At 59.2% G+C, this 10,848-nt stretch overlaps 1 protein-coding gene across 3 annotated transcripts in view; it reads left to right on the forward strand.

Annotated features, from left to right (window-relative positions):
* Positions 1-10,267, forward strand: part of VPS37C (VPS37C subunit of ESCRT-I) — a 30,055-nt gene extending 19,788 nt beyond the window's left edge. Inside the window, exons 2-6 of one of the 3 annotated variants that reach the window (XM_054563602.1) lie at positions 1,634-1,895; positions 2,718-2,816; positions 6,056-6,227; positions 7,166-7,248; positions 8,002-10,267. In XM_054563602.1, coding sequence (XP_054419577.1) covers positions 2,724-2,816; positions 6,056-6,227; positions 7,166-7,248; positions 8,002-8,742 — 1,089 coding nt within the window. In that variant the 5' untranslated portion in view covers positions 1,634-1,895; positions 2,718-2,723 and the 3' untranslated portion in view covers positions 8,743-10,267. Of the gene's footprint in view, positions 1-1,633; positions 1,896-1,976; positions 2,064-2,717; positions 2,817-6,055; positions 6,228-7,165; positions 7,249-8,001 lie in introns of all 3 variants that reach the window. The other 2 variants (XM_054563604.1, XM_054563603.1) reach the window with 2 other exon arrangements.
* The last annotated feature ends 581 nt before the right edge of the window (positions 10,268-10,848 follow it).

Here is a 10,848-nt window from a genome sequence, read left to right on the forward strand (position 1 = left end):
TAAAAGGAAATTTTGAAACACAAGAACTTGCAAGCAACACATTGGCAGGCAGAATGATCAATCACGTGATCACGTGCCGGGTACCCTCTGAAAACCCCACTGTATGCGAGACAGAGAGTAAAAAGAAAAATAATGTCTTGGATTATGAAAGTCATTCTGACCTCAGGGACAGCCTCACAGGGCCTTAGAGACTGCCCCCGGGGTCCCGGGAGCACACTTTGAGGACCGCTGGCCTGGTGTTTAGGAGAGTAAACTCTGGAGCTTGACTGGCTGGGTTTGACCCGCTCCCGCCACCGCCTGCCGTGCTGTTTCACTGCTCTGGACCATAGTTCCTCATCTGTTAGGACAGCTGTACCGGGAACAGAGCCAGCACTGTGGAAACCTTTGCCGTGACTAGGACCCTCACAGCCACTTCCCTTCAGTTCCCCGTTCGGTGGCAGGTCCCTCCCTGGGTGGAATAGGGCTGGGCACTTTGCCGCAGAGACCCAGCAGGCTGGGACATCCTGAAGGCCTTAGGAATAAGTAAGTTCTGTGGCGCTGGAGTCTCTTGCTGGCACTTGTCCTAGTTCAGGCCTCATGCCAAGCCAGCGCTCTACCCGCTGTATCCCACTGAACCTTGCACTGACCCGTTTTACAGATGAAGAGCCTGAGGCTCAGGCAGGTTGCACTTGGGCGAGGTCCTGTAGCTGGTAAGTGGCAGGGCCCGGGACTCAGACTCAGCCTGACTGACCTCAGGGTTCCATGTTTCCGATCTTCACGACACGTATCAGAATGCGACCCTGCTTGTCTCGCTCCTGGAGGGGCACTGGGCCTCCGGAGCTCGGCTCCTTCCCGGGGCCTGCGCAGTCTGCTCTCCCCCTGCCTTAACTTTTAGACCACGGGTTTCGGAGCAGCAGGGGGAGGTGTAGACGGGGTGCAGGTTTGAATTTTGACTGCCATCTGCAAGTGGGACAGTTGCCACCTCACAGGGTTAGAAGGGACAGCACATGGGTTGTAAAACTCATTCTTCAGTGCTCAATATCCTGGAGCCTCCATTGCCATACAACTTAATCCCGTGTTGCAAGGGGCTGCCATGCTGTCTTCCTTAGAACCCGGCCCCGATCAGCTGCATCATTTCCCGGAGGGATTCTGCATTTCTGGGCCCCCTCCCCGGCCTGCCCTGCAGGTGGGGCTCAGGTGCGCACCGAAGCCTGGCTTTCCTCCCTGGCAAGGTTGGGGGCTCCACCCAACCCTTAGTAGATAACAGGCTTGGCGGTGGCCCCGTTTAGGTAGCTCTTTATCAGTAGGGTGGCTGTATACAGGCGCACCTGTTTTATTGTATTTCAGAGGTGGTGTCTATTTTACAAATTAAAGGCAAGATCCTCCACCAGCAAAAAGATTAGGGCTCACAGTATTGTGGCCCTCATTTTATTGCGGTGGCCTGGAACCAGACCTGCACTATCTCCAGGGTCTGCCTGTGATTTGTCTAAACTGGGACGTTTTTAAGCGTGGAAAGGGGGCACCATTAATAGCTACGCTGGGAGGTGAGCAGTAAAGCAGGACTTTACTGGAATGTGGGGGTGAGGGGTCACTATTTATCAGTTTCTCTTTTTGGCCTTCATGACCCTAGGAGATGCCTCCCTTTCTATTACAGATGGAGAAACTGAGACCCAGAGAAGGTTGCTTCTGGCTATAATCTTGGTCCTTGATTCCAAAACACCTCCTTGGCCGAGTGGCTGGTGTTGGCTCACTGGAGGCCGGCACTGGTGTGGGGTCCTGGGGGACTTCCGATTTCCCAGTGTCAGATCTTCAGAAAGCTAACTACCTTCGTAATGATAAAACCAACAGTAAGGCTATAAAATGCCTATCTAGAAAAGCTAAAAACATAAACAGAGGATCCTGTCAGCAGGAAGGAAGTGAGTACTGAGTGTGTTTCTGTGTGTTTGTGCTTTCTCTTCATGGTCCCTGGGGTCTGGCTGTGACCCCTTGTCATACAGACAGTCTGTCAGTGTCCCTCTGGGCAGAGTGACCGAGGGAGAGGATTGCTGAGGCCAGCTCTTCGTCAAAGCAGACTTTCCGTTCAGGTTGGTCAATGTCTTTTCCTCCTGATTGCCTTAGATGCTCATTTGCTGACTTTTTTTTTCCTGTTGTGAGGAGGACGGGGTCGTGAATGTGACAGTCAAGTTTTGTGGCCTGTGGGGAGGATGGCAGTTGCAGAAAACACTCGAGGGGACCCAAGGCTGTCAGCGCCCTAAATAGAACCTGCAGTGGCACTCGGGCCTGTGGCGTTGAAGCCCGCGGCCCTTGCGTGTGAAGGTCGGGTCTATTCCTGGTGCAGACAGAAATAGCTCCCAGAGTGGCCGCTGTCGTCCGGGCTTGCAGGCCGCCCTGGGCCCGCCTCCCCTACGCCCCCGGCTGCCCAGCTCTCTCCGCCTGCCCTTCCGTCCACCCCTCGGGGGCTTCACCTGTGTTTTCCCTCCGGCTGCCGAGTGCTTTCACGTGTCCTGCTGTCCCTGGTTTGGGTGGAAGGAGCGGCTTCATGGTCTCCCTGGGGAGAGGGACAGGCAGGGTGGCAGGAACACACTAAATGGGTCCCTTACCTGTCCTTGAGCCATCCCCCTTGTGGGTGGAAGCATCCTCAGAAAACTCTTCATCTTTCACAGATACCGCATATGGGCTCAGGGGTCTCTTCCCCATGAGCTTCTCTTCCTCACGTCAGCATCATTCTGTGTTCACAGGGCAAGATGGAGACCCTGAAAGACAAGACCTTGGAGGAGCTGGAGGCGATGCAGAATGACCCGGAAGCCATTGACCGGCTGGCCCAGGAGTCCCCCGAGGTAGAGGCAGGCCGTCCTGGGGCCCAGGAAGGGCCCGTAGATGGGACGGAGGCACTTAAGGGGTTTGGGTCAAGTTCATCTCCCTTTTCTGTGGCCTTTCCCATGGTTGGGACCCAGCCAGAGATGGCCCTGAGGTGTCAGCCCAGTTCCCTGGCCCTCTGGAAGCTCCAGGGGGCAGTGCCAGGGAGTCCGGTGCCCTCGCGTGAACCCACACACCCCAGGAGTTCCGCACTGTTGTTGCAGCCTGAACCTGGAGGCAGTTTCTAGAAGCACTGGTACTGTTTTGTCGCTGCCTTTCCCCAGGGGCCTGTGGCCCTGCCCGTCCAGGAAACGCCATTCTCGGGCTGGGGTGGGGGCTCATCTGATCATCCCATTTCCTGTCACAGCCGGCACCCACTCCTCTCAGCCCTTAATCACTGCCCTCCTGGGAATAAAAAGAGCCCTTCTGCCTGTAAAGAGCTTCACACTTTATAAAGGGCTTGCCTCCCCCCGCGCCGCCCCCCCTGCCCCAGTCTCTGTGACCCTGTGACTCCCCTGTGAGGGAGGAGAGACCAGGCGACTGGACGTGGCCACCGAGCTGGATACACGCAGCTGCCCCTTGAGTGGCCGCAGCCTGTTCACTGCTCTGGAAGCTACCGCCCACTGCCCCTAATGCTGGGAGACACAAACACAAGCCTGCCAAGCTCGTTGGATTGGCATTTGGAACATGTTCCTAATGATGCTGATGCGCAGGTGTGGTCTGACACCTCTGGGAATTCACAGTATGGTCACCGAAAAAAGGGAAGCCACCCCTCCCAGCTTTGCCCTGCTTCTGCCTCCCCAGAGCACTTCCCTCTCTGTTAGGGGTGTTCTCACCCCCACCTGCCCTCTGCCCAAACGAGCCATTCTTGCTGCTGCTGGAGGAGATGAGAATCAGGCAGGGCATGAGGGGAAGTATGGGAACCCGATAGGGCACACCCTGCCACCCTGAGCTCGTTCAGCGAGGACATGAAGCAAGGCTTGTCTTGGTTAAACTCCAGGGCTGACTCAGATGGCTCCCTGGGCTGTGAGCTGTGCCAGGGTCGGGCTCGGAGCCGGCACCGTGCTGGGCACAGCACAGGTCTTCGCTCCTCTGTCTTCCATTCCCTGTCGGTCACATTATAGGCACCAAGAGTTTCTTGAATCTGCTGCGGGTGCCGTGTTATGGGAGTTCCCAGGCCTGCTCTAAAGCATGCACTTCATTGAAGCAAACCTTTACATAATTACATAATTACAAACCTTTACATAATTGACATCCAAGCTGGACAGGCTGATAGAATCTGTGGCGAAGTGCAGAGTCACGGAAAACAAAAGCAGGAACCACATCTCGGGCAGACGGCAACTTAAATTTTGCAGGTTACAGCCTTGCCTGACTAATCAATTTACATTGTCCGTAGGGAGAAGTGCTCCTGGCCTCAAAGGGGATGAAGGGGGGTGGGCTGCTTAGCCTTTCGCAGCCCCTTGGACGAGGCTTTTTCCTACCATGGGCTGTAAAACAACAACTGAGTCGCTGTGGACTGCGAGGAGACACAGGAACGCGTCCAGTTCCCGATGTGGACGTTGGAGAAGAGGGAGCCAGGAGAATGGGGCCGCACCTGCATGTAGAAGAGTGCGGATGGCGGAGGCGAGGCAGGGCGGGCACGCCCTCTGGGGCGGGGCTGGGACTGCCTCAGTGGCCCCTCACCAATGCCCGGTGCAGGGCCTCAGGGTGGACTCCCAATGGAGACAGACTTGGGGAGGCTGTGGGGGGAGGGGACAGAAATGGGTAGGACAAGGTTGAGGGGGAAACAATGCAGCAAAGATGTTCGATTAAGAAGCCCTCTACTTCTTGGGGGCTTCCAGGGAAAAAGCAGGGACGTGCACGAGGGCCAGGGGGTCTGTGGGGCCCCCGAGGGGCAGCTGGGCAGAGGGCTCCAGGCCTCCCTCTCTGTGTCAGTCACATGAGAAAGCTTTCGTGGCTAATAAAACCGAGACTGAAACTTGCCGGTGGCAGCATCCCTGAGCCAGTGTCTTGCCGAATGGTTCATGACCGTGCTTGTGGCAGCGAACCAGACTGCCCTGAGGCGGGACGCGTGCCGTCGTGGGCAGGCCCCAGACGATGGCCGGGCCCGCCCTTGCTCGGCCCCGGCAGCTGGGTCCTTGGAGGGAAGGTAGCTGTGCCGTCCCTCTCTCCATGAAGAGCAGACTCCAGGCCCACCCCTGAGCGCAAGGTCTGAGGCCCTGGGTCTGGGCGTCTTCTGGGCGTCCAGTGGGACACGAGCCCGGCAGGCTGGCCTCGCGTGCCAACTGCGGCGGAGAAGCTGGTCTCGCCCAGCTGTGCCCTGAGCCCTCCGCTGGGTGCCGAGTCCTCTCCACTGGTGCCACATGGTGCCGTAGGTGTGTTGTCCCCGTCGTGCTGGGGGTGGTATGTCTGACTCCTTGCCCTACTTCCAGTAAAAACAACTCCCTGGCAAGTGGACAGGGCTTCATCATAGCAGGTCCTGGAAGGGTTCCTGTGGCTGCCCCCCTCACCAGCTGGTGACCTGGCTGAAGAGCAAAGCACTGCTCGGCTTGGGGAAGTGTGTTCAGGGGGCATGTCCAGGTGCAGGAGGTCTCCGGTGGTCACAGGTCACCTGTTGGCAGTAGGCCTCTGGCCATGGGGACTCCCCTCTACTTCTTGGGGGCTCCTCTGTTAGCTCGTCTGTACAGCTTCTCTGCAGGATACACATGTGGCCCAGGAGGCAGGGACAAGTCTCCTGAATTAGTGTCACGGTTTGTCCCTGGCTTTCTTACCCCACAGAATAATTTTATTTTGGGGCCTCACTGCATGTGTAGCTTGTGGCCTAAGGCCACCGTAGTCTACCTCAGAGTAGGTCTCTTGACTGAATCTTATGGATAAGTGGCTGCACTTTTGGTCCCTTCCCTCCTAGGAAGCCTGTGACTTTCTGTTATAAATTGGTGCACCATTCCCTGGAGCTCTGCACAGCGCGCGGTGTGGCCTTGGGCAGGCTGTTCACCTCCTGTGCCTGTTGCCCGTGCGTCTCCACCACACAGGCTGCTGGGTTAGGATTCGGCGGGGTGCCTGGTCAGAGTGCCCGCCGAGGGTTTGAACCCAGTCCTTCTGACTCTAGCTGAGGGCTCAGCACTGTGGTTCCCCCACGGTGGGCGGTGAGTCCCAAAGGCCCCTCAACCAGCCTGCCATGAAGTGAGTGGTAGTGGTGATTCTTGTCCTGTCCTTTTAGGTCCAGGACCTGCAGCTGGAACGGGAGATGGCACTGGCCACCAACCGGAGCCTGGCAGAGCAGAACCTGGAGTTCCAAGGTCCCCTGGAGATCAGCCGCTCAAACCTCTCGGACAAGTACCAGGAGCTCCGGAAGCTTGTAGAGCGGTGCCAGGAGCAGAAGGCAAAGCTGGGTAGGGGCGGCAGGACCCCGGGAGGGTGCCCCGGGGTGGAGGCTCCTCTGTTAACACAGGGTCCCATTCAAGGTTGGACTGGGGAAAGCTTCTGGAATAGCATGGAAGGCCCTGGCTGCTGTGGCTCAGTGGGCTGGGTGTCGTCCCACAGACCCACAGGTTGCCAGTTAGATTCAGGTCAGGGCACACGCCTGGGCTGCAGGCCAGGTCCCCGGGTGGGGCGCGCACGAGAGGCGCCTGATTGACATCTCTCTCGCACGTCAGTGTCTCTCTCCCTCTCTTTCTCCCACCTTTCTCTTCTCTCTAAAAATAAAGAAATTAAATCCTCTAAAAAGTGGCATGGAAGAATAGATGGCCTCTCCTTTCCCCGTGACAGGAGAGGGCCAGCAGTTACAAAGGGTCACCGCGTCCCAGCCCTGTGCTAAGCCCTTCGTGTGCTCGTTGGTCAGTACAGCCATAGAAGGGCAGGTCCTGCTGTCGCTTGCACTTCGCAGATGAGAGAAAGGAGGCTCAGGGATCCTAGAGCGTGGCCAGGGTTCCACGGCTGCAGGTGGAGCTGGGATTGGAGTCCATAGCGCCCGCACCCTGCGCTGCCGACTCTGCCAGCTCGGCTTCTGCTCTCTGCAGAGCCTGGTCCTCTCTGCCCCAGGGCCTGCCACCTGTGGAGGTGGCAGGGGCTGTCCTGGCCTTGCAGCGAGGAAGCTTGGTCCCCTGCGAGGCAGGACTGGGCTGGGGATGGGGGCTGGATAGTGAAGGTCTAGGCAGGGCTTGGTTGGGCTCTCCTCTGCTTGGGAAGGTGACCTAAGGTGCTGCCCCAGGGTGGTGGCCCGGCCTCGGGACACACGGAGGACACCTGCGGGCCTTCCGGGGAACCTTGGCCTCCAGCACTGAATCAAGAGGCCCTCCTGAAACATTGACCTTTCCACGCTCTGTTCCAGAGAAATTCTCTTCAGCACTGCAGCCAGCAACCTTGTTAGACCTTCTGCAGATCGAAAGCATGAAAATTGAAGAAGAGTCTGAGGTGAGAGAGTCATTGGCACCCCATCCTCCACGAGCCGGGTCAGTCCCGGGAGCAGAAGCCCTGTCATGAGCACTGGGTGTCTGCAAAGGGTGGGACAAGGGTGCATTAACAAGTCACAAAGATGAGTGACACCCTTTGTCCCAAGGGAGGCCCTTTTGGATGCAGAGAGCAGGGACCCCGCCTCCCTGGCTGAAGCGGAGATGGGCGACTGGTGACGAGGCCCCGGGCAGCTGGCAGACCCGGGCGCAGGGCAGAGCAGCAGGGCCCCGAGGACTGCGGCAGGTCCCAGCCCCTCGGCCCACCTGCGGCGGCCTGGCCTCTCCATCTGCTTCCTCCGAGCCCCGGCCTCTTCTGCGTCTGCTAGCAGGCAGCTCTGCACGCTCTGTGCTCCGGGGGAGGAAGCTGCCAGGCCCTCAGCCCCAGGCCAGTGGCCTGCACTAGCAGCCCAGTAGCCAGTGTTCATTGCTTATTCAGCACCTACATGCAATAGCCACGAGGGCCGGGTACAGTGCTGGGGCGGGGGACAGCAGTGACTGTGACAGATGGTCCCTGCCCTCCAGGAGCTGACATTCTGGTGAGGAAGACGGAGAATAAACCGTTGAGTGTGTCTGTCGGCAGTGATGGGGGTCAGAGAGGGCAGGGAGTGCCTGGGGCCGCTGAGGCAGGAGGGCTGCTGTGGACCTTTGCCCTGGAGGGCCACGGTGGTCTTGTTCCCAGCAGGCCCCCGTCGTCACCTGACCTTACGTCTTCCAGGCCATGGCTGAGAAGTTCCTGGAGGGCGAGGTGTCCTTGGAAGCGTTCTTGGAGAACTTCTCCTCCATGAGGATGCTGTCCCACCTGCGCCGAGTCCGCGTGGAGAAGCTCCAGGATGTGGTGAGGAAGCCCAGAGCTTCCCAGGAGCCCGCCAGCGATGCCCCGCCCCTCCGCCCGCCTCTCCCTTCTCGCCCAGTCCCCCAGGCAACGCCCCCTGTGGCTGAAGAGCAGCCACCCGTGCCACTGCCACCGGCTGCGCCCACAGGGGTGCCTCTCTACCCTTTGCCCTACAGCCCGTCTCCCGGCTTGCCCGTGGGCCCCACTGCCCAAGGCCCGCTGCCGCCGGCCCCCTTCCCGGTGGTGTCGCAGCCCTCCCTTTCCTACAGTGGGCCTTTGGGTCCCCCTTACCCGTCGGCCCAGCCGGGACCCCGGGCTGCTGCGGGCTACTCCTGGTCCTCACAGAGGAGCATGCAGCCCCAGCCTGGCTATTCTGTGCCCACCTCTGGTGCCTCCAGCCCCGGGTACCCCTTGGCGGGGGGCCGGGCTCCCAGTCCAGGTTATCCTCAGCAGCCCTCCTACCTCTCGACAGGAGGAAAACCTCCTTACCCAACGCAGCCCCCGCTCCCAGGCTTCCCAGGCCAGCCCCAGCCCTCGGGGCCCCCTCGGCCACCCTACCCCCCTGGGCCTGCGCCCCCCTATGGGTTTCCACCACCTCAGGGTCCTGCCTGGCCTGGGTATTAGACAGGGTCCTGGGCCTTGGCCCTTCCCTACTTCCACCTGTACCACACCTTTGGCCCACCTACTGCTGAGATTCGAGGTTAAATTGGAAGTGGAGTCGGCACTCCCCAAGGACTTGGGAGGGGACTGGGCTGGGAGCCTGCAGGCTCCGGAAAGGTACCAGGTGGTCGCGGCACTTCCTGGCCTCCCGGGGGAAGGGAGCGCCTCCTTCCAGTGACTGCCTTAGCCTGCCCGGTGCCAGCCAGGCTGGGAGTGCAGCAGCTCCCTGTGGCTGTCTGCAGGAGTGAGCTCTGCGTGTGTGACCACCTGCCTGTGTCTGCCCTCCTGGACGTCGGAACCTGGTGCAGACTTCTCTCTGTGCTGGAGGGCTGGCTGGTCCTCCGGCCCCTGCTCACCCCCTCCCCCGGGATGCGTATTCGATGTGGTGCCCGCACCAAGCGATGCAGGTTTTCGTGTCTCTGGTCCATTCAAGGAAGGCCTGCCCCAATGCACCATGGCCAGGGCTGGTTCACAGGGAGAGGACAGAGTTGGGAAAAGCGCTTCGTGACTCTTCAGTCGCATAAAGCCATAACTGAGCTCTGGTGGGCTGGTGTCAGAGAAACTTGCTTTGAACGACAGCAGCTGAGCCAGTACAGTGAGAAGACTGGGGATCGTGAGGGTGGACCCCAGACCTCGCTTGTGCTGGTTGGAAAGTCTGGGGGGGGCAGTGGCGGGAGGTGGCAGCTGTGGCCCATGAGATCGGGGTCACATCGGGGGCTCATTAGGAGTGGAGCGCCAGGTCGCCTCCTCAGCCTCCCTCCCTTCCCTGGGGCCCTCTGCTTTCGGTTGACTTTTTCCGAGGCCCACCCCACCCGTCCACTCCTTTAGTGCCTTGAATCTCGTTAGCAGCAGCCCCTTCCCTCACCCGCTTCCTCTGGCTCCCTGGACGTAACCCTCCCCACCCCCAACATCCCTCCTCAGACATCAAAAGATGCCCCAACAGTAACCTCCCAAATGGTGCTTCCTAAAACACCATCACTATGTCAGAGTCCGTTTCTTTGCATCTCTCTTGTCTTCAGAATGTAAAGGGCAAGGATTGTGACTCTGAGCCACATGCAGCCCCCAGCACATGGGGGGTTGTAAGCATGTTCAGTAGTAAAAACAGACCAAAGGGAGTGTGAGGAACAAAGCATTAACTTGGCTGTTCCAGATGTGAACCAGGTCTCAAGGGCAGACCCTGGAGCTGCTACCAGTTAGGGAGTCATATGTGCCTTGAAATGTCCACTACATGAGCACCCAGAGTCTGGTGGCCTGGGGTGCTGGGGGCCAACGAGGAAATGCGACCTCCTGGTGCCTGCCCCCGCCCAGCCTGTGTGCCACCAGTGGGTGCGCGGACGAGATGCTCGATTCGCGCTGTCGGTCCCTTGCCAACTGTGCTTGCTTCTCCTAAGTTATTTATAAAGAGAAATCACTAATGGACTCTACTGGTTCGAGTGCTTCGGAACTGGATGAATGACCACTTGTATGTTGTATAAATAATTGCCATAATAAACTGAGGTGTTCTGTGCAGTGTTGTGGCTCTGGTGGGTTTGAGAAGTGGAAAGGGCTGCTGGGGCGGTGGGGAGGGGGCAGGCACGGTCCCTTCCGCCGCCTTCCGGATCACGCTCTGCTGAAAGGCTTCCTTGATTCATGCCCACAAAGCCCCGTCTATCTGGATCTCATCCCCTGAGCTGCCGCCCTCCCCTGCTCCTTCACCCCCGGGGCCGGGCTCTTAAGCGTTTCCCTTTCCTCTCCCACTGTGGTTTTCCATCTGGAGCATTCCCACGCCTGCGCCTGCACGTTCGCCTCGCTCTCGGTGGAGAGCTTGCAGCTGTGCAGGGCTGTGGGGCCTTGCCAGGCGGCCTGTGCGTTCCTGCCACCCGCTGGGCTGACGACGTCTGCTGTCAGCCTGTCCAGGAGCCCCAGCTGGTTCTCAGCCAGTCTCTACACTGGGATAGAGGGGCGGTGGGCTGCTCAACTGGCTGCGGAGCTGAGTGGTCTTCTGCCAGGGCCAGCCTGCCCCCCTTGCGCTCCCCCTGAGCGCCGTGGGATTTCATGAGGCCTGGGAGGGTCTTCTGCTTTCAGCAGGAA

This window comes from Pteronotus mesoamericanus, unplaced genomic scaffold (assembly GCF_021234165.1).
Source record: "Pteronotus mesoamericanus isolate MK-2021 breed Mesoamerican mustached bat unplaced genomic scaffold, CSHL_Meso_final scaffold_83, whole genome shotgun sequence".
NCBI classification, from domain to species: Eukaryota; Metazoa; Chordata; class Mammalia; order Chiroptera; family Mormoopidae; genus Pteronotus; species Pteronotus mesoamericanus.